We start from the raw sequence: 25173 nt of genomic DNA, 5'->3' as shown, positions 1-25173 counted from the left end.
TTATATAGGGAATTTATATTTAACTAGTCATTAATTAATTAAAAGAATTTAAATAATACTTTTTTATATTGGAATCTCAAAAACGACAGGTTTAATAAACATATAAATATATGTGGGTAAGTATTTCAATAAATTTAGTACCTGTCAATGTCTCAAAACATAGTGTTCTTATTTTTATAGCATATGCTATAGGCAGTCCGCAATAGCACCACTCATTGAAACGAAAGCATATGCTTTCGTTTTCAGAGCGCGCTTCTTTAGAGCAAACAATTTTTCATTTGATTTAAATTTACATGCATTTTTTTCAAATTTATCTATTAGATGCTTCAAATGAATAATGTCAAAGAAGCAATAAATTATTCTGTTGCTATGTATAGATGAACTACAGAAACAATTTGCACAATATCATTAATTCTACAGTACCGTACTTTTAATTTAAACAGTTTCATTTTTTCATTTTAAGCAATATACTTTTCGATTAATAAATGTGTCATTGAATCAATGACGGGGAATTCAATAGCATGGAGATATTTGATTCAACAACACTTTTTTTTCAGTGTACAAAAAATACGAAAAAGATCTAAATAAACAGTTCCCATCGCCGATAATTTTAATATTAGAATTTTCGAAATTCATTTTTCCTAAATAAACTTTGCTTAAACTTAAATTTTTAATTAATTTTAATAGTGTAAAAAATTAATATAAAAAGAAAAAATAATTCATAAATTTAAATTTTGAATAATATAAGTACAAATTAATGTATATAGTGGTTATTGTTTACTCACGTAATTTTCTTTTCAAATATTTTTATGTTTAAAACGCAAACCTTCCAATAATACTGGCATCATTTGATTATGAATTAAAAAACTGTGATTTTTGAAATATTTTTCCGATAATATTAATTGTTTTCAAATTCTTTGTAGACACAACATTTTTTATTCTTTCATTATTCCTAATTATATTCATTTATATTGTTTCTTGAAATATTTGTTCGAAATTGTTTTTTAATTTTTATTAGATTCAATTTTTTAATTATCCTTTATCATATTTATTTTTATTTATTTTATTTATATGTAATTATTTGTATCATATTTTTGAATTTCAAATTAATTTCTTGCGTTTAGGTTCATATTTAATTTACAGAGAAATACGGAAATTTATGTAAGTCATATCAAATATATAACATGAAGTTGTCAAAATAAATGACGTCAGTTTTACAAAATTTAATGTTATTAACCCTTTTTTCATAATAAGAACTTCAAAATTATTAGTACTTATAATAAACTTATAATTAAATTTTAAATTATATTAATAAATTTTAAAAATGGATAATATAGAGAAAAATAAAAGAAAAAATTCTCAATCCAACAAATCATCGTCAGAAAATAAGAAAATTAAATTAAATATTGATCTACCGTTTACAACCACCGAATTTTTAGAAAATAATATTAAAATAAATGATAAATTTACGTAAGTAATATTTTAGTTATAATCCTAAAATTATATTATAATAATAGAATATTTCATTCTACTTGATAACATAAAAATAATAAATCATAGAACCAACAATTCTTTGGTTAGTCTTTGGTTTCCAAATTCCTTAATTTAATTTACAGTAAAATAAAATTTCAATAAGAAAACTGGATTTTTTGAACAAATTTTTATTAGACAAACATTTATGGATTTATTTTCTCTTTGACTAAATTTTTTTCTTTTAACCTCTAATTACTGTAAATTTATTTTCTTTTTGATTTTTTTGGTTAGTGAATTTTCTACCTTTCCGTTTTTAAATCCAATTAATGTAAATTTACATTCTTTTTGATGTTTTTGGTAAATTAATTTAATTTACAGTAAAATAGAATTTCAATTTCAAATTTTTCTTAATTTGTTCAAATTTAATTAATGTAATTTTATTGTCTTTTTGATTTTTTTTGTTAGTAAATAACAATTATTGTTATTATTATTATTATTGTTATTATTGTTATTATTGTTATTATTGTTTTTTTTTTTAAATTTCTTCCTTTTCATTTTTACATCTAACTAATGTAAATTTACTTTCTTTTTGATTTTTTTAGTTGAATAAATTAATTTAATTTACAGTAAAATAAAATTTCAATAAGAAAACTGGATTTTTTGAATAAATTTTTTTTAAATAAACATTTATGAATTTATTTTCTCTTTGACTAAGTCTAATTAACATAATTTTTCTTTCTTTTCCTTTTAACCTCTATTTAATGTAAATTTACTTTCTTTGTGAATTTATTGGTTAAATAAATCATAGTTGGTTAAATCATACCCAGTAAACGAAAACTAATTCAAATGAATTAAAAATAATTCACAAAGAGCTTTCGTGAATCCCGCTTTGTGACAAATACGAATTGGAGCCATGATGCAATTTTCCTGAATTCGTGAAACTGTATTTGAACTTCCGAACCTTCTATCCGTACCAATTCACTGGACAAGTTTTGAGCCTTTAATTTTTTTCAATTCGTTAGCACGAATTCAATGCATTCCTTGGCCATTTCTTTCGAATGCGAATTCGGTTGGACAAATTGGTACATATTGAATTAAATTCAATTGAATATACAAAGAGCTTGAGTGAATCCTGCTTTGTTACAAATACGAATTGGAGCCTACCAAAAATGTTAATTCGTTTCAATTCATTTGAATTAGTTTTTTTTTACTGGGTAGAACCAACAATTCTTTGGTTAGTAAATTTGGAATTTGGTTTCCAAATTTCTTTTCCTTTTAACCATAAATTAATGTAAATATATTTTCTTTTTGATTTTTTTGGTTAGTGAAAAAAATTACTTAAAATATTAATTGTTTACAATTTCCTCATTTTCTCTTTGACTAAATCTAATTAACCTAAATTTTGTTTACTTTTAATTAAAAGTAAATAAATGGTTAAAATAATTATTATTTAAGGATGCTATTTACATTAATTACAGATCCGTTGTTTGTTACGTCGAGCAAGTACAAAAATTAAAAACTTCTGAAATAAACGCTTCTAAAGATTATATTTTATTTAAATTTTTAATAAACAATAATGATGGTGCTACAATAACCTGTAATTCTTGGGGCACTAACGCCACACATTTTCGAGCAATGATAGAACCCAATAGAGTAAAAAAAATTATATCCAAATTTAGTTATACTCAGGCCTCGGATAGTTAATAGAAAGAACAACTTTCTTCAATTTTTTTTCAAAATCTGCGACTTCATAAAAATTAAATTTTGTAATATTTTATTGAAAATAATTGATTTTTTGTGACTTAAAAACGATCCTAGGTCTAACACTAATTACATTATTTTTTAATAATCGGACTTTTTGACTACAGAAAATACTTCTACAAAATTTAACTGTGAAATCACCATCACCATTCAATCAAGGATCAATGGGATATGAATTTTTGCTTAAAAGTTTTACAAAATTAACAGATTTAGGAGAATTTAAAAGTTTTGAAAGCAATAAAATAGTCAAAATTAATTTTGAAAAATTACAAATTCTACAAAATTTGGATAAGGGTTAGATTTTCTCAAGTGGACCTTAAATTTTCAAAAGTTGAAATTTATCAGTGTAAATGTGCAAAAAGATTAGAGTTACGAATAACCTGTAAATTTTATTAAAAAATATTCAATTGTTTATTTTTCATAAACAATTGAAATTTTATGCATAACATTTCTATAAAATGCATAACTTTGACAAAAATTGACGAAACTTGATGATTCTTTTTGCAAATTAACTATGAAATTACAAACTTTATAAAAATAATGTTTACTCCATCGAAGTTCTTAATTTGTTATAAAAAATAATTATTTTTTAACTGATTTTTTTTAATTCTATAATTTTATATATTTACTTGTAAACTTTCGTACCTACCCAGTGAGAAATTGCCAATAGACTTTAATCGGTCCAATATCGGTCCAATATTGGTTGCCGTGCTGGGCGCCGATTGACTCCCAATATTGGACCAATATGGGCTGATGCTTGGGATGTAACGGCATCGCCAATCATCGGTTGTCAATATTGGTCCAATATTGGCCGAATATTGGCAACCAAGAGAAAAAAATTTTTTTAAATAAATTTTTTTTAATTAAATAATAATAATAATAAATTAATGTTTATAATTTTTGTTTAATATATTTATTTGTTTAATTATTTATTTTTAATAATTCATGTAAATAATAAATAATTTATTATTTATAAATTATAATTATTTGAAAATGCAGCAGCTATTAGAAAATAGCATTCTGCAAAAAAATTCTATCATTGAAAAATCAATGATAGGCGAGAGAAATCCGCGTCTTTAAATAGATTCGCAGATGATAGACAAGAGATATCCGCGTCATTAAACGGATTCGCAGATATACTCTGGTCTCGCGACGAATCTCTCGATACTTATATACACTGGAGTCGCCGTGTCAGTTGCGAGAACGGTTACAGCGTCCCTCTTGCGGCAGAGATACAAATTTTCACGTAAAATGCTAAATCTCTTTACCGACGGCCTTATTATACCCGCAGTTTACGTGACAATTCTTATCTCCGCCGAAAGAGGGACGCTGTAACCGTTCTCGCAACTGACACGGCGACTCCAGTGTATATAAGTATCGAGAGATTCGTCGCGAGACCAGAGTATATCTGCGAATCCGTTTAATGACGCGGATATCTCTTGTCTATCATCTGCGAATCTATTTAAAGACGCGGATTTCTCTCGCCTATCATTGATTTTTCAATGATAGAATTTTTTTGCAGAATGCTATTTTCTAATAGCTGCTGCATTTTTAAATAATTATAATTTATAAATAATAAATTATTTATTATTTACATGAATTATTAAAAATAAATAATTAAACAAATAAATATATTAAACAAAAATTATAAACATTAATTTTTTATTATTATTATTTAATTAAAAAAAATTTATTTAAAAAAATTTTTTTCTCTTGGTTGCCAATATTCGGCCAATATTGGACCAATATTGACAACCGATGATTGGCGATGCCGTTACATCCCAAGCATCAGCCCATATTGGTCCAATATTGGGAGCCTTTATTGGACCGATGATCGGTCTCTTGGCTCCCAATATTGGACCGATATTGGACCGGTGAGAAATTTCTCACTGGGTATTAAAAATAAAAAGTAGTTATACAATATATTTTACTACTAAACAGACTACAATTTTTTATGAGGGTTTGAAGGCAATTTCCTCGGTAAGCATACAGTACCGTCCGAAATTGTCAGTCCACCCATTTTTAAAGGAATGAAAAAAATTTGTTAACATAAAATTCATGAAAACTAAATTTTTTTTTGGTTTATATTTTAAAAGACGATCAAATTTTGAAGAGAATAAGACCTTACAGAAGTCATTTGGCCAAAATTTGTAGAAGATATTCTTAAAAATCGTCATTTTCAATGTTTCACAAACATTTGAATAACTTCTAAAATTACGTGAAAGTAAAAAAAAATTTTACTCAAACTGAACGAAATTTTAAAAAATTTATATTACAATATTATCTTTTTATAAATAAAATTTGACAAAATCCTTATCATTTTAAAAAATTTATTTTATACTATATAAATTACAATATAATTTTTTTATAAAATAAATTTTATAAAAATCCTTTCAGTTTGAGTAAAATTTTTTTTACCTTCACGTAATTTTGAACAAAATTTTACCACATTATGCTTACCGAGCAGATTGCATTAAAACACTCATAAAAATTTTAATCTGTTTAGTAGTAAAATATATTGTATTACTACTTTTTAATTTTAATAGGTACGGAAGTTTACAAGTAAATTAAAAATATTTTTAAATTATATAATACAAAAAAATTAGTTAAAACTTGTTTTTCTGGAAGCAAGAAATATTCAACTGAAAACAATTAAACAATAAACTTAAAATAGATTACATAAATAAATATTAATAAAATAATATATTACTAATTTTATTATAAACAAGTATTCCAATTGAAATTTAGTTCAAAACATACAAACCAAATTTGAAAAAATTATGAAAGAAAACCTTCCAAAATAAACAAGTTAAAGCGTGCAAAGCGGGGCACACGACATTCGTCAGACGCGGGAGCCCACATCAAGGAGCTTGCGCGCGCTTACAAAAAAATTCATAATTAATAAAATATTTGCTTGAAACAATTTTTTCTTTTTGATACACCGAAAAAAATGCCTAGGACCCGTATACCAGGAATTGACTAGGTTTCCTAGTTACGAGAGGAGCCAACTATAGAATCCTAGTCAAAGTAATAAAATTCAAGCATAGTTAAAGTGACCAGGAAAATTAGTCGATGCAATCAGGAAAAAATAGTCAAAATGACTAGGATAATAATATTAGATTTACACTGTGTATCATAATTATTTTAAATTCTTAATCAAATTCTTATTATCCAATAAAAGAGAAAAAGTAAATATAATTAAAAAAAATAATTAATTATTTTATTAAACATATTTATATTTGACTTTGTATTTATATACCTTAGAATTAATTTAAACTTATGAAATAAATATTTGACGCAGGGAGGACGCGAGCACCTGAACCTAACGAATACGCACTTTGAAACCCGGAACGATAACCACTACACTAAACACGACTTGGTATTTCAATTTTTTAATAGACACTAGATTTTCGAGTCAAAATACAATACTTAATCAGATGATGTTTTATACATTTCGAGTACACAATTTTATACACTTGTCAAAAACTATTTATTTTTAATTATTTATGCCATTTAAATGGAAATTTATATTGAAACCTAACCAAAAAAAATCTGAAAGAATTGACTAATATAATTAAATAGTTTACTTTCCAAAACATGGACTATCTATATTTCCAGAGGTTCCGAGAAACCAGCAATTTTGATGTATGTAAGAACTCCATTTTATGTACAAAAAATAGACGCGAGTAATGATAAAAAATCGTTTTACGAAATCACGATAAATGACGCGAAAGATATAGAGGTAAACACTGTCAGAACAGAAGCAGACGCGTGCGCATTATGGAAATAGGCAAAATTACTACTATCCGCGAGAAAATGATAGGCCCCTGAAAAATGTTCGAATTTCACTTGAAATATCTCTGTTAAAAAAATTGTTTGAAAAAAATGAGAAATATTTTTGGAAAGCGTGGAATCTTATATGTTTGTATACGAAAGGCCAATATTGGAAAAAAAATTTTTGCACCGTACAGGTGCAAAATTACATCACAGTGTACCCCATTTTTCGACATTTTCAAAAATGGTCGACTTTGGTACAAGATTTTACACGGAAGCGATTATTCAAAAAATTCGAAAAAAGGACTATTTATTAACTGAATCTGTCCAAACGAATTTGCTTTATAATTATTAAAAAATCTTAATTATTATTGTATTTATTAACAATAATAGGAGACAATGTTATCTCTGGTTCACTGAAAAAAAAAGTTCATTGAATCAAGTAAATGCATTTTCTTGACCTGATTTACTTGAAACAAACCCATATTTTCTTATTGGAAGAAATTTATTTTCTTGTGTCAAGTAATTTTGAGCATTGATCAAAGTTATTGAAATAAGAAAATATGGGTTTGACATAAGTAAATATCTTACTGTTTCAAACGAACTGTTTTACATGCGCCAAGTCTCGAAAAAGTATTGAATCAAGAATATCATGTTCTCACGTCAAGTAATTTACCTTGAGTCATTTGGTATCTTGAGTCAAATAATTTTTTTATTTCCTTTAAAGCAACTATTTATTTCATCCAACACCCATAGTCTTGAGCCAAGAAAATGGGAAGATTAATACAAGTTAATAATTGTTTCAACTCAATTAAAAATTATTTTGTTTCAAAGAAATATTAATTAATCTAAGCATTTCTTTTACTTGAAGCATTTCTATATTCTCATGTTTCAAAATCATTAATTTCTTGCGAGAATGTTATATTTTCTGGAATGAAATATTTTATTTATTCAATTCAATTAAGTGTAAGATCTTAATATAAGTAAATATTTGTTTCAAGTCGATTAAAAATTATATTCTATTAATCCCATATTTATTTGAAGAAAGAAATTCATTTTCTTGTGTCAAGTAATTATTAGCATTGAACAGAATTCTTGAATTAAGAATGTAGTATTTGGCGGAACTAAATATGTAATTATTTCAACCAAATATTTTACTTTTCCGAAGTACCAAAAAGTATTGAATCTAGAATATATGTTCTTAAGCGAAATAATAAAGTATTGTCTGGAGAATTCATGTTTCTTGAATCGAATCATTTTATTTATTTGCTTTGAAACTTTTTTTTACTTAACACAATGCCGGTGTTCTTGATCCAAGAAAATATTTTTCTTCAAATGTATATGCAACTTAAATATCAGTTTTTGAAAACTGTCCATTGAGGCTAGGATGGCATAGTGGTAGCGTGACGGCTTCTAGTGCGTGCAACCCGAGTTCAATTCCTCCGACCGTGGAAAATTTTCTTTCAAGGTATATTTGTTGTATTTGTGTTAAGTATTAATTAAATGTAAATATATATGTAAAATAATAATTATTTAATTATTTAAATAAAAAATATAAATGTTAATTAATTAAATAATAAAAATGTTTGACCTAAGTATTAGAAAAGATGGGATGGAGGTAAGGGGGGGGGGGGTAATTTAAGTAAATAATTTACTTGTATTGAGAAAGTATTTTTTTGATTGAAAACTATAAATTTTCTCAAATCAAGAAAATATTTTCTCGGACAGAGAACATACTTTCTTGATTTGATACATAAATGATTTTGAATTAATATATTCTGCATTTCTTACATGCTACTTAATTTCTTGGTAGAATTCCATATTTTCTTGGATCAAGAATATCTGTTCTTCTCACAAAATAAATGTTTTCTTCATTTAATCTTGAATTACTTGAACGAACGTTACAAAACATTGAATGAATCGAATAAAATAATTCAATCATCTATATATATTCTTAGAACAAGAAAATATTTTATTCATTTAATACATTTTATATTTCGTATAAGACTAACTTCTTGGTCGAATTCCATATTTTCTTGGATCAAGAATATATGTTCTTCTCCCAAATATCCTATGTCAAGAAAATCGTTTTCTTGAATCAATACTTTAATAGTCTTGGCCGTATTCAATCCCACGATTTACTTCAACCAAGAAAAATTTTCTTGGTTCAATACTTTTTTTTTTCAGTGTTCTAATAGTCTAATTGAAATAAATCAAATTGGAAGTTGTAAATAATTAATCTTTTTATTATCTTAGCTCATTAAAAAAAACGAAATTCTTCTATTAATTACATTTTTCAACATTTATTTGGACAGTTTTTTTTTCTTGAGAACAAGTGTAAAACGGTTGCAAAAACCCAATTTTTTTCGACAAAATCTTAACCCTGTCATAAATAATACTACGAACTTCTCCAAAATGTGGACTCAGAACAAAGCTTAGAATTTTTTTCACATAGGCTATACAGTGCATGCCAGATTTTTATTTATGACAGGGTTAAGATTTCGTCGAAAAAATTGGGTTTTTGCAACCGTTTTACACTTGTTCTCAAGAAAAAAAAACTGTCCAAATAAATGTTGAAAAATGTAATTAATAGAAGAATTTCGTTTTTCTTAATCAGCTAAGATAATAAAAAGATTAATTATTTACAACTTCCAATTTGATTTATTTCAATTAGACTATTAGAACCAGAGATAACATTGTCTCCTATTATTGTTAATAAATACAATAATAATTAAGATTTTTTAATAATTATAAAGCAAATTCGTTTGGACAGATTCAGTTAATAAATAGTCCTTTTTTCGAATTTTTTGAATAATCGCTTCCGTGTAAAATCTTGTACCAAAGTCGACCATTTTTAAAAATGTCGAAAAATGGGGTACACTGTGATGTAATTCTGCACCTGTACGGTGCAAAAATTTTTTTCCAATATTGGCCTTTCGTATACAAACATATAAGATTCCACGCTTTCCAAAAATATTTCTCATTTTTTTCAAACAATTTTTTTAACAGAGATATTTCAAGTCAAATTCGAACATTTTTCAGGGGCCTATCATTTTCTCGCGGATAGTAAAATCCTAGTCAATTTGACTAGGATTTGCAGGGTTGTTTTTGCCAGGCTTGAATTTGTTGAATCAACCTAGCGATACTAACCATAATGATTAGGAATCCTTATTACTTTTACTAGGTTAAGATTAACTATAGGGTCATAGTTAATAATACCATTGAGATTTTTTTCGGTGTATGCAATCCTTAATAAATTCTCTCAAAGTTCTTATTTATAAAATTAAATATGGTTATCCAGAACACGTTTAGTTTTAATTTGTTTATAATAAATAATTATTTTTTATAACAAATTAAGAGCTTCGATGGAGTAAACATTATTTTTATAAAGTTCGACTTGTTGAGACTGGTGCGCACAGTTTCTGCGCACCAAGATTCCTTGACGAGTTCCCGAAAATTTCAGAAACAGTTGCGGCCAGTGCCATGAACTTTACATGAGAAAGTAATGAAAAAGAGACTAATGGACTATTTATAGCTTTTTCTAATACAGTTCCCGAATTTCTTTCAAACATTCATTGATTACCATTGAATGTTCGTCGCTAGTTCAGAGCTGTTACCACGTATCCAAGAGTTAGGAAATAATTCCTGAAATATCTGGGAACTTTTTTTTCCGTGTAGACATGAGCAGGTAAGTGAGGACTTCAGGTCACTTTTACCCAAACCTACATAAAATTTTGAATTTCTTAAGACAGGAAAAATATTATGGGTGTTTACACCTCTGTACATCCTTAGAAACCAGATCTTTAAAGTTATAAATCAGTTTCAACCACAGAAAAAAATGAACAAAAAAAGGTAGTAGTGCTAAACTTGGAGTCTCGGACAAAAAGACTTGCAGTAGTATGCACCGGACTGCTAATGGTGCAATAAAGCAAAAAACTGAAAATACTTTTGCAAATAATTACTTAAAATAATTTTTTTTTCCAAACTTTTGTTGATGAATCGTAATAAGTGTCGTATTCTCCGTAACGTGTACTTTGTCTCATCTTCGTACCTTAATTTCCAACAAAGATAACACAACTACGGTTTCGTTTAATAATCTCAAAAAGTTATTATAATAACGGTTATTTGTTTAAATAACATTATTCAGAAAGATTTAAGGAACATAGAAAAAAATCAGGAATATCATAGGACTCTCATTAAACGAGTTACATGTTACCAAAGTAGGCCTTATTGAAAATAGTGTCAAAAAACATGTTCTTTTTCCCTTCAAAAATTAATAACTTTAAGAAAAAAATTTTTATTTGTTTTTAATTTTTTACATTAATGTAGAAATAAATTACTTACTGATTCCATACAGTTTCAATATTGTGCGATTTTTTTTATTCAAGTTACAAGCCTTCAAAGTCAACTGACTATACTTTTTGAACCGATAGTAGGCATTGGGCTAAATGCCGGTAAGTACATAAATGAATCGTGAAAAATGGTTATTTTTCTATTTGCCTGAAATCAATTAGTCATTTAGCTTACTGACTAGGCGTTAAGGAAATTGCCTACTATCCGTTCATTAAATTCTGACCCCTCTAGTTTTCGGTGAATAACTTCGCGAAAAAAAATCGCTAATAAAAACGAAAAAAAGCATAAGAAAGACAATTTTATTCCGAACAAGTTGATATAAATTTCATTATTGCAAGTCAAATAGCGTTGATAACACGATAAGAAAATGGTGAAAAAACGACTAATTTATCATTGCTGACTTTGAGCCCGTACAATTTAAATAAAGAAAAATGGTTAGAAACTGAAACAAAAAATCAGGTGTACACATTAATTCTTCCTAAATGATATTATTAAAACAAAAGTTTAAAATGTTAATTAGTTTAATGCATAAAGTGAAAAAATTAAAAAAATGCTATCTCAACTTCCAACAGTCGCATAAATTCGAATTTTAGCTTAAAGTGCGTTAAAAAATTTACACATATTATATTTAAATTTTCAAAGTTTTAAACAAATTACAAAAAAAGTTTAATGAAAAAATTTTTTTAACCATTTTTTTTCGAACCAGAAGGCCTCGAGTGAAAATGAGTCTCCCATTGTTGACGGTCCAACAATGCTAAGTTTACTGCCCAATGCAGCAAGTGGCAGAAAATGCCAAAGGCGCAGAATAAGGGATTTTACAAACGAATAAGAATATCTTTGTACACAACTCGTCTAAAATTTTGTTCCTTTCGAAATCCCTTATTCTGCGCCTTTGGCATTTTCTGCCACTTGCTGCATTGGGCAGTAAACTTAGCATTGTTGGACCGTCAACAATGGGAGACTTATTTTCACTCGAGGCCTTCTGGTTCGAAAAAAAATGGTTAAAAAAATTTTGTCATTAAACTTTTTTCGTAATTTGTTTAAAACTTTGAAAATTTAAATATAATATGTGTGAATTTTTTTACGCACTTTAAGCTAAAATTCGAATTTATGCAACTGTTGGAAGTTGAGATAGCATTTTTTAAATTTTTTCACTTTATGCATTAAACTAATTAACATTTTAAACTTTCGTTTTAATAATATCATTTAGGAAGAATTAATGTGTACACCTGATTTTTTGTTTCAGTTTCTAACCATTTTTCTTTATTTAAATTGTACGGGCTCAAAGTCAAGAATGATAAATTGGTCGTTTTTTCCGTGTTTTTTCACCATTTTCTTATCGTGTTATCAACGCTATTTGACTTGCAATAATGAAATTTATATCAACTTGTTCGGAGTAAAATTGTCTTTCTTATGCTTTTTTTCGTTTTTATTAGCGATTTTTTTTCGCGAAGTTATTCACCGAAAACTAGAGGGGCCAGGATTTAATGAAACGGATAGTATAAGTAGCACCCGGCAAATAGAAAAATGAGAATATGTGCATGTGTTACTCAACAGAAATATTAAAAAAAATCTGGTCCGCGCTTGCGCGGACACATTCTCATCCGCGCTTCGCGCGGAGGCTCGCTTCGCTCGCAAGTTTCAGCGCGCCTCGGGGCGCGCAAATATTGATCGTCGCGCTTCGCGCTCCGGCGATTATTTCACACGTCGCGCTTCGCGCTCCGTGTGTTGTTGCGCGCTTCGCGCGCAAATGGCTCGCTTCGCTCGCCGTAGTCTGCAATTGTTGTGCATTATTTGTGTTCTTGTTCTTGTTTCCTATTATATGTTTCATAAACCATTTTTTTTCTTAAGGTATTTCTCCGGCTGCTACTCTTGTAAAAATTGATTTTCGATAGATTTTCTTCAAATTTTGAGAAAATGATTCTTCGGGTGACTTTTAAATGTGATAAAAATTTCAAACCCCTTTGCGATGCTAAATTTTGAGTTATTCAAGTTCAAACTTTCACTTTTACATGCGATTATGTTAAAAATAAAAAATGTCAACCACAATATCTCGTTCTTTGACATGGCAAAGGGTTTTTAAATTTTTACCACATTTAAAGGGCACCCAAAGAAACATTTTCTCAAAATTAGAAGAAAATCTATCGAAAATCAATTTTTACAAGAGTAGCAGCCGGAGAACTACCTTAAAGTTACTACGACTTTAAGGATAACATTCTCATCACATGTTTTTCTTTGCTAATGATTGCGAGATTAAGTGGATTTAAATGTATATTTTTAGTCTTGATGAATAAAATTGTCGAGTTATCTTTAATTATAATAACTCTCTTAACAGAAACATGATTTGCAGAAGCAAATAAAATATTTTTAAAGTATTAGTATCAAGTTTTTTGTATAGTGTAAATCGGAGCGTAATGGCTAACTTTTGCACTCTTTGTTGATTTACTCGGACATTTTTGTTTTAATTACGTATTTATCTCCTAGAAAAGTTACTCTGGTAACTAGAAAGCAAAGCAAAGGTAGGATACCCAAATTAGAACAAAATAATAAAAAATAGCACAGCATTTCAAACAGAATTTCGAACTAAGAAAATAAAAACAATCCTTCAAAATTTTCTCGTCGTTTTAACAAGCAAAAATAAATCACCTCTACTGAAATGGGACAAAAATTCGAAAAAACTTTATAAATAAATTAAGTTTTTCAAAAGTTAACGTCGGACAGACAGACGTAATCGCCGGACCATGTTTTTTGGATTCAGGGCACCTCAAAACGCAAAGATTTCATAAAATTAGCAAATAGTATATTAAGCAACAAGGTACGTAAAGGCAGTCATTTATTTACGGTGATTTTTGTGACACAAGTGAAGTCACTTGTTCGAAATGTACGACAATGGCAGCCTTTTTTTCCATGAGCAAAAATAACGCATGGGACTAGCGGTTTTTTTTGCCCAGGGGAAAAAAAGGTCGCCATTTTCATTCAAGTGGACAAATGAATGGCCTGACCCAAAAACTTAAAAAAAATTAATTTTCTATGAAAAAATGTTATAGAGAAAAGTTGATTGTATTTTTCGAATCTAAAGTAACATAAAGTTAAAAATATTGAAATTTGAAAAAATTGAATTTTTCAAATATTAAAAGTACTGTAGTTTTTGTAGTTTTTAACGAAAATGGCTGGCTAACGAACTTAGCCTTCATTTTTACACCAACTTTAAGTGTGTTGAATTTAAAATCGATCCGATAAGTTTTTCAAAAGTTATCGTGGGAACAACATATTACCGTCTACAGACGGACAGACAGACAGACACACAGACAGACGCACTCGCCAGACCATGTTTTTCGGACTCAGGGCACCTCAAAACGTAAAGATTTCATAAAATTAGCAATAGTCAAAATTCGACCAAAACTAATACCTTCTCATGTGATGAGAATATGTAAAAAAATTTTTTAAATTAATTTAAAACAAATAATAATAAAAAGATTTTATTACAATTATAATATTAATAAATAATACATAAATAATACATTTAATCTTAAGGAATTAAATCATTAAATATTAATACTTAATACTAAATTATTTAAAACATTAAAATACTATAGTTTTTATTGTAAAAATTAGTTTTGATTTGCATTAAACACAAAATTATGGTTAATTTTTCGAATGCATTAAAAATAGTTTTAATAAACAGAAAATATGTTTAAAATTCATAAGCAGGTAAAAAATATTTTTAAATAGGGTAACTGCTCCAGTCGTTGGCAACCTTAAGGCTAAATTTTGACTTTAAGAATTATTTTAATAGATAAAAACTAATATTATATAATACTTATAGTAATGTATGTATTCAGAATTTAATGCAGCATACGATAAAATGATCAATTTTGAATAAAAATAAACTGAAAATTTTAAATTAATTAATAATAATATAATGACACCAATTTCTAGTCGTTGGCACTGCAAGCACTAGTCGTTGGCACCCACCAGTTTCCAGTGGTTGGCACCCATACATAACCTTTAAATTTCTTATGTTTCAAACAAGCAAATTAAAATTTTTTTTATTTTCTAATTAATCAAGAATAATTCATTATAATTTTAAGTAATAAACAAATACAAGATAATGTACTTATATATAATTCAATAATAAATGTATATATCATTTTTCAGAGAGACTGAAATTATTGACTAGACGTAAACATTGTTACATAACCTCACTTTTCATTGCGAAATGAGGGGTGTCAACGACTGAAGCTTGCTTAAAAATATGGCTTGTCCAGTCGTTGACATGGTGTGCCAACGACTGGAACAGTTGCTTTTTTTAATATTTTCATTGGCACCCCATTGAAATAAATTAATTAATAATTTTTAAGACAAGACGTGTTAAACTAATCAATATTTAAATATTCTACTAAAACATTTGCAAAGAAAAAAGCAAATTTACCCACTTCTAATAATAATAAATTGAGTTCAAAAATTTCAGTTTTCTTAAGATTTTCTTTAGAAAAACCGAAAATTTCCTAACACTTTGAGAATGATATTAATTTTATTTTTTTTAATGCAAGTAAGTAATTACTTCTAATAAGTTATATACTAGATTTTTGTAAAAAATGTTGGAAATTTTAATAATCATATGCAAAACATGCTAGATTTTTGCTATATCTTGTTATTTAACCCCTAAACCGCACACTGCCGAATCCATCCTTAAACCGCACACTGGGTGTGCGACACCCGGGGACTTTTAAGTGTGTTCTCCAAGCTGGAATAGGATATTATCTTTCGGAAAAATTATCTTATATAGCTCAGTACATCTATTTTGAAGGAAAATAGGTTTCATAATGATTTATTTAATTTTAATAATTAAAAAAGAGTTTTTAAAAACTACTGAAATTACCTTAAACCAAAAACTGGGTGTCAAACAAGCAGAAATTTTTCGCCGACAACTTCATAAAGTTATCAAATACACAAAAAACACTTGGGAGACTAATGTCCCTCACGGAACATAAAGTTAAGTACAAAATGTATCGTCCAATAACGACACAATTTAACCGAAATATTAGAGTAAAAAGCTAGAATATGGGTGTCGCACACCCAGGGTGCGGTTTAAGGGTTAAAGAAAACCTAAGAGGGGTGCCAACCACTAGCGCAGTGCCAACGACTGGAGCAGTTACCCTATATCATAAGGTGTATAAAAAAAATTCTGTTAATGACAGAATATTTAAATATAACATTATTTTTATATAAATAGATAATTTGAAAAAATAAAAATAAGCTATAATATAACACATTACTTTTTTCCCTAAAATTTAAAGTAAAGATTTCATTGTAACTGGAGGGGTAAAACACATAAATAATTCAAATTGCTTATAAAATAGTTATTAAAAATATGGAATATTTAAAGTAACAATCATGCATATATTTCCATTTAAAAGTTTTTGAGTTATTAATTTTTTTTAAAAAGGTTATAATAATTTGTTAATGCAAAAATTAATAACAAAAATTTCAAATTTCAAAAAACAGTTATAAGTGTTTTTTGAAATCATGTGAACTATAGATATTAATTAAAATTTTTTTTTAAATTTTTTTACATTTTAGAAAATCAATAAAATTTTTTTAACACAGTTGAGATGGTCAGGCCCAAAAACTTATAAAAAAAAAAAAAAAAAATTTGACTTTTTGACAAAAAAAGTTGTAGAGAAAAGTTGTTTGTATTTTTCTAATCTAAATTAATATAAAGTTAAAAATTTTGAAATTTGAAAAAATTGAATTTTCAAAATTTTGAAATTACTGTAGTTTTTGTAATTTTTGACGAAAATGTCTGGCTAACGAACTTAGCCTTCATTTTTACACCAACTTTAAGTGATTTAAATTTAAAAACGATCCGATAAGATTTTCAAAAGTTATCATGGGAACAACATTTTGTGTCTACAGACAGACAGACAGACATACAGACAGACACCATCGCCGAACCATGTTTTTTGGGTTCAGGGGACCCCAAAACGTGAAGATTTCATAAAATTAGTAAAAGTCAATTTTCGAACAAAACTAATACTTTCTCATGTGATGAGAATGTAAAAATATGTCAAAATTAATTAACACAAATATTTTATTATCAATAATAATAATAATAATAATAATAATAATAAAATATTTAGTAAAATGATTGAAATAAAATAAAAAATATAATTCACAAAATAAAATTACTTAGACGTTTTGATTTCCAATATAATGCAATATTAATTGTGGGATAGATTCGAGTGCTTGTTTGTAAATCAGTATTTTTGTTTTTAATTGAAAATTTGAAATATACACTTTCGAAAACTGATGATTAAATTTATATTGTAATTTATATTGTACAAAATCGAAGAGAGACTAACTACGATTTCCAATATTATAATATTGGAAATCGTAGTTAGTCTCTCTTCGATTTTGTCAACTAACAGTTGTATTTTATCAAAATAGCCTGTGTTGATAGTTATATATTCGAAAAAAAATGTAAGGAAGTTATTAAAGGTTGTAGTAATCGAAGTATGTGGAATGAAAATCAATTGGAAAATGTGAAGTCAATTTTAAAAAATTCTAAGTGCGGTTTGCCGCAATAAATAAATAAAAAAATAATTATTATTGATAATAAAATATTTGTGTTAATTCATTTTGACATTTTTTTTTTAATATTTCTGTTGAGTGACACATCCACATATTCTCATTTTTCTATTTGCCGGGTGCTACTTAGGCAATTTCCTTAACGCCTAGTCAATAAGCTAAATGACTAATTGATTTCAGGCAAATAGAAAAATAACCATTTTTCACGATTCATTTATGTACTTGCCGGCATTCAGCCCAATGCCTAGGCATTAAGCTAAATGCCGGATTTTTCTACTTGCCTACGACATATATATATATGTAGCGTCACCTGATCTTCACTTTTAGTATAATAAGCTTCAGAAAAGATTCAAAAAACTTTGAGACTTATTACCAAAAGTGACGTTGACTATGTCTTTTCATAATCTTTATTAGAATTCTTCTAACTATACCTCGATTATCCCTAAATTCTTACGTTTTATTAGAAATATCGAAATACGATAAAGTAATTTTTCTAACTAAAAGTCTCTCCGTGTATTAATGGTTTTTCATATGATGCACAAAACTTTTTTTTGAGCTTTTTTTGTACCGACGTCACAGAAAACACAATTTTCGATGCTCCGAAAATGTAAATGAACAAAAAGTTAGGTTTTACTAAGACAAGCTTCAACAAGCGTGCGCGTAGGTGGCGCTAGTAAACTTGACAAAAAAACGCAAATGGTCCAACCTCGACTATACTCCCCTATTTAAAAATACGGACCTTACGGACCAAAAATGAAAAATTACGGACCATTTACGGATTAATTACTGAGAAAAATATAACCAGTCCGAGTCAAATAAAAGAAAATTTTACTTAAAACTATAAATTAAATTTTTCATAACTATAAAACATGAAGAAATCGATCATTTCGAGTCGAAGACTCGGAGTTATCGATTACTTCATGTTTTATAATAATTAAAGATGACGGAGTGATAAAATCATTATCAATTCAATTATTATTTTTAATAATTTTCGAAAAAGTTCTTTGACAATTTTGAAATCCATTTTTTTACAATATTCAACTTTACGAAATTTCAATAATTCGTAAATTCTTCAATTAAATATATATATATATATATATATAGGGGAGAGTGGTCCTAAGTTGGCCGCCTAAGCAAATTGGTCGAAAATAGTAACAAAATGAAATTTAATCACCTCGGCAAGTATATATTAGTGTTCAGAGATCGTTCTGCTATAATTTTGTGGTATTTAGAACGTTATAGAATGGCTTTTGTAGTCTTAATACAATAAATAGTGAAAAGCTGCATTTTGGACATTTCAGAAATAGCGGTCCTAAGTTGGCCACCACTTTTTTTCGCTTGTGTGTAAGGAAGAAATGCATATTCTTTTCAATTACGCAGAAATTTTACAAATTTGATACATTTAGGAGAATAAAAACGCATTATTTAACTATTTTTGTTTAGAAAATGAAGCAATATTTTATTTCATTTATTTACAGTGGTGGATGGCTATATTTTTTCTAATGTTTTTTAAACCATTTTTTTTGTTTTTTGTCTTTGTTTAATTCCTACGTTACACTTTAACGGTCTTTCTCGTGATAAAAAACACAAAAAAGAAATAAAACATAAATAAAAACAAACAAAAACAATAGGTGGCCAACTTAGGACCACTGTAGATTTTTACAAGTTTCAAATTATTACGCTAATAAAAAAAATTTAATTAAAAAATCAACAAAACCTCTTATTACAACATTAAATAAAGGAACTAGCGCACACACGCTCATATAGAAATTTTTAATTATTTATCTCTTGTAGCTGCTCTCGAAAAAACAAGAAAAATCAAATTTTTTTAGTCGAAAACAATATTATTGTCCTCACAATGCGTAGAAAAATCTTAGATTATAATTAGGTTCATAAATTATATCATGGTTTATCAATACATCATACCACAAAATTATAGATTCGTCCAGTATACCATCGCTGAGAAATGCAGGGTGGCCAACTTAGGCCCACGGCCAACTTAGGACCACTCTCCCCTATATATATATATATATATATATATATATATATATATATATATATATATATATATATATATATATATATATATTAAAAAATAAAAAATTCAAATAATATAAAAAAATTCGCAATTAAACTTTCTAAAAAAAAATTTATTTCACAGAATTGTTAATTAAAAATATGAAAAATTCAAATTTTCAAAGATTCTAATCTGAAAACTTTTGAAAATTCAATTATTTCTAAAAATTTACGCTCAAATGCTTTTAATATTCAATTATAATCCAAAATTTTAACTGAAATCCATTTTTAAATCAATTTTTATGAGAAAATTCTACTATTAGAGGTGTGTAAAAAGCTCGAAAAGCCGAGCCGAGCCGGGCCGCAATTTTTTCGAGTCGAGCCGAACCGAGCCCGAGCCGGGCTCGATGTATCGAGTACCCGAAATTTTGGAGTACCCGAAACATTCGGGTAACCGAAATTTTCGAGTTCTCGATTTAATTCGAGCTTTTAAATTAAAAAAATTTTTTTTTTGAAAAAAAAAAAAATTTAATTAAAAATTAATGTAGAAAATTTTGGATTTTCTCAAGGGCTCGAATCAAATCGAGTACTCGAAAATTTCGAGTACCCGAAAGTTTCGGGTACCCGAAAAATTCGAGTACCCGAAATTATTCAAGCTTTTTATAAAGCTCGGCTCGGCCCGAGCTCGAACTGAATAGGCTCGGCTCGGCTCGGCTCGAAAAATGAAAAGCTCGAAAATACCCGCTCGAGCTTCGGGTTTCGAGCTTTTTGCACACCTCTATCTACTATAATTCAAATATTTAAATAAAAAAAAACAATTTATTGAATGATTGCATGTTTCTTAAAATTGAATTCTCATAAAGAATTTTATAAATAAATTTTTAAATAATAGAATTCTTTTGACGAATTTTAATAAAATTTTTAAGAATAATTACATTTTTTCGAGGAATTCGATTAAAATTGTAATCAAAATTAATTGAAATTCTGCAATGAGTTTTATTATTTATCAAAATAATTGAATTCCTAATAAGAATTTTACTATTTACAAAAAAATTGAATCCCTGTAAAAATTTTATTATTTATGAAAATAATTGAATGATTCCGAAGAAATTTATTAAAATTTTTGAAAATAATTGAATTTCGGAGAAGAATTTAATTATTTCTAATGATAATTGAAATTTTAACAAGAATTTAATTATTTCTAAAGATAATTGAAATTTTGCCAAGAATTTTATTAAAATTTTTGAAAACAATTTAATTTCTTGGAAGAATTTTATTATTTGAAAAGAAAATAAATAAAATTTTGACGAGAACTTTTTAAAAAAAAATTAATTCTACAGAAATGTTAGTTGAAAAGTATTAAATTACTTCTTAAAAATAAATTCTCATAAAGAATTTTATCAACAAATTTTTAAATAATTGAATTCTTTTGGAAAATTTTATTAGAATAGTAGATACCTATTAAAATTCATTGAATTGAGGAAAATTTTTGAAAACAATTGAAATTTTGACAAGAATTTCATTAAAATTCTTGAACATAATTGAATTTTTGGAAAGAATTCTATTACTTTTAAAAAAAATTGAATTTCTACAATCATTTGTGATTTTTCTAAAATTATCCAAATTATATTGTACAATTTACGGACCTTTTTTCAAAAAAATGTACTTTTACGGACTTTAAGCAAAGTTACGGACTTTTACGGGATTTACGGACCTACCTAGTTCAAGTCCTGCTGACATTTCCCGGTTTTCGAGGTGTTGTAGACACCCTGACTTTATACAAAGTTATATTTGCTTAAAAAATTGATATATCTTCTTATATCATAGGAAAAAAATTTTTGTAAAAAAAATAAAAGGCATTTTTTTACTATTAAGTGTAGTGGAAATTTAAGTAGTCCACAAATTGGGACATTTACCTTAAATACACAAGGAAAAATTATTAACACGTTTGTTAGACATGTGGGATACCCGACATGTGTTACATGTTTAAATCGATGCGTGCAAATACACGTGATTATTTGCACGATAACTTAGGATAACTAATAGAGCTGTGCAAAATTCGAACCGAACCGAGTTTTCTTCGGTTTTGGGGCGCCGAAATGTCGAATGTCGAATGTTCGACATCCGAACTGGGCTAGTTCGAATGTCGAATATTCGACATTCGAACTGGACGACTGACATGTCGAATTTTAGAATTCGACATTTTAGCGTACTAAAAACCGAACACAACTCGGTTCGGTTCGAATTTTGTAGTAACTCGAATGTCGAATTTTCGACATTCGAACTAGGCGAAAAAATTCGAACAGTTCGGTTCGAATTATTTTGCACAGCTCTAAGGGGTCGTCCATAAATTACGTAAGACATTTTGGGGGGAGGGGTGGGTCTGCTAAATCTTACGAACCGTAGAAAAAATGGCGCTAATGTATGTAAAAAATCTTACAAAGGGGGGTGGGTGGTCAAATTTTCAAAAAAAGTGACTTACGTAATTTATGGATGGCCCCTAATAACTAATAAAAAATAATCATTATCTAGTAATTACTAATATTAAAATAATTAAAAAATTGAGAATTTAAGTTGTAAGATTTTACCTTATAAAACCAGTAAACACAATACGCAGTAGTACCAATTAAAGCTGCAAGATTAAAAAATTCTTTCACTTTAAAAAATAAACTCGGTTGATGGTAATTTGGGTAATAATATGGATATAGTTGTCTTGGAGGTTGTATCGTCACAGCTGTGTATTCATTTTGACTTGAAGATTTTTGTGACAAATTCGCCAAATCACAGGCTCTTTGTATTTCCTTATCGGTGAGACCTTTTCTTTTTAAAAAGTCTTGTTTTTGACTTAAAGGACTAGCTGAGACTTTTGGATTCTGCAGAAATTTCACTGCCGTGCTTATCTAAAAAACAAAAAATTAAATTTATTTCTAACATATAATTTATTAAAAATTTGCGTGCAAATGTCAATGCGGCCAACTTATTTCTGCAATTAATTATGTTATTTTTCTTATTATTAGTACACTGTAGAATGGCACAGCCCGTATATATTTGAATAAATAAATAAATATATGTACAAAAATAACTTTCTTTAATACACTGAAAAAAATTCTGTGTCGCTACCTTACCTACGAATGTCGCTACCACACAGATCAGATGGTAAGTACTATCCCGATTTCGGAAGGGAGATTAGCTCTCAAGGGAACGCTACCTCACCGCGAGAGAGAATACCGCGTGCTCAATACGAGGTTGCACCAATCCTTGCACCAATCTCGAGATATCGGAATGACAGCCTCCCCGTCTATTCGGGAAGGCTACCTGCTCTCGAGATTCGTTGAAGTTGAGTCTCCAATGTGAGAGAAGGTGCGCATCGATGTTCATAGCTATAGATATACCACAGCATACTTTAGTATACCTATAGCTATGAACATCGATGCGCACCTTGTCTTATTGGAGACTCAACTTGACGCACCTGAAAACCGAAGGGCAGAGCACTCGAGGCAAGAGAATGTAGCGCCATCACCACACATAATTTTTTTCAGTGTAGAATTACAAGAAATAAAAAGAAACTATTAAGCGGTCTTTTCTTAATAAACAAAAAGAAACTAAATGAATAAAATAAAATTATTTCTGAAAATAAACTTTCAAATTCTCTACAGGTTCAAAGGTTATAGTTAGGATACTCTGTAATGGTTATGTTAAACAACTAATTATAACTGAATATTTAATTTATGAGTGCCTTAGAAAGAATATGAAAAGCAATTATGGAATTAATTTAAAATACTTACTAGTTGTTCTCGAAGAGGAGTTTCATTGTTTGTATTATTATCTGCCATTTTTGCACTTTATAATTATTTCCCTTTGGTTATGTATTCCTTATATTTTTTAGCCTTTGAACGTACATAATTATGCAATAAACACTGAAGCAAGCTGATTAATCAGATTTTCATTGAAAGCATAAAAAAGCACAATAATTACCTGTCATGTCTTATGAATATAGGTTATAAAGTAGCGCAAGTACACCCGGAACTTGCAACTTTCAAGCAATTTCTCTTGATTGTTTAAAATTATATTAATTCTGGGGAAATAATATTGCCCTTATTTACAAAAAGAAATAATTTTTTAAATGAAACGAGTAATAATATATATAAATTTTTAAAACATTACAATTTTTTGATTGCTACTGTCTGTACCAAAAACATAAGTTCAGATTTTCAGAATGTATGTCTAATAAGCTGAATTTACATTTTAGATACGTGCGGAGTTACATTATTTTTACGTAAAAATTTTAAGGCTGCGGTTACACCTCTGCAGGCAGCCTGCCTGCCTGCAGGTTGTCATGGTAACGTACAAGAGTAAGAGAGTCAGTGACTTCAAACTTCTCCCTTACTCTCGTTGCTCCTGCCTGCGCAGGCAGGCAGCCTGCAGAGGTGTAACCGCAGCCTAAGGCCTTTCTCCAATAGGTTCCCAAAACTCTGCGTTGCGTCGGTTGCTATGGCAACATATGCTAAAATCAGGGTGGAGTCCCATGACAGCGTTTTGCGTTGCGTCGTAATGGGAGAGAAAAAGACGCAAATATACGTTTGCTGCATTCTCTCTCATTACAACGCAACGCAAAACGCTGCCATGGGACTGCGGCCTCAAGGCAACGCAGTCATTCGCAGACAAACGCAGAGCTTTGGGATCCTATTGGAGAAAGGCCTTTAAATAAAATAATTTCCGTTAAAGGGGGAAAAACGTCGCGAATATAAAAAGGATCAATTGATAATTAACATTGATATTAATTAATTATTAATCCAACTCACTTCGTGAGTAAACCCAATACGAATACAGTGTATACACTGTAAAAAAATCTGGTGTAAAATAACACGAAACTTGTAATTTCACACATCAAAATTATAGGTTGTACGTAGTAAATTTATTTCGTTCCAAAAGTAGTTTTACTATTTTTAATAATTTTACATTATACGACTATGTAATTTAATAGTTTTGTGTAAATTAACTACGTCCGACGTAGGAAAATTTGATCACTATGTCCGACGTGGTATTTTTACATTGCGTGTATTTCTACACTTTGACGTAATATTACGTCGCACGATCTGTACAATTACATGGCGAATGTAATTTTCTTATTCCTTTAAGATTTTCAAAAAATTTTCAAGTTTTTATAAATAACTCTTAAAAAGTGTATATAATGTACATTTATAG

General features: G+C 28.2%; 1 protein-coding gene across 1 annotated transcript in view; it reads right to left on the bottom strand.

The window, feature by feature from the left end:
• The window catches only part of LOC122505813 (peroxisomal membrane protein PEX14), a 55315-nt gene extending 31139 nt beyond the window's left edge, over window positions 1-24176 (bottom strand). Inside the window, exons 1-3 of the mRNA XM_043617658.1 lie at window positions 23944-24176; window positions 23754-23855; window positions 22557-22868 (exon numbers count right to left, since the gene is read on the bottom strand). Of these exons, the coding sequence (XP_043473593.1) occupies window positions 22557-22868; window positions 23754-23801 (360 nt within the window). The 5' untranslated portion in view covers window positions 23802-23855; window positions 23944-24176. The remainder of the gene's footprint in view (window positions 1-22556; window positions 22869-23753; window positions 23856-23943) is intronic.
• Between the last annotated feature and the right edge of the window lie 997 nt (window positions 24177-25173).

Source organism: Leptopilina heterotoma, unplaced genomic scaffold (assembly GCF_015476425.1).
Source record: "Leptopilina heterotoma isolate Lh14 unplaced genomic scaffold, ASM1547642v1 Lhet_372, whole genome shotgun sequence".
Classification (NCBI taxonomy): Eukaryota; Metazoa; Arthropoda; class Insecta; order Hymenoptera; family Figitidae; genus Leptopilina; species Leptopilina heterotoma.
This window is presented reverse-complemented; position numbering and strand designations above follow the sequence as displayed.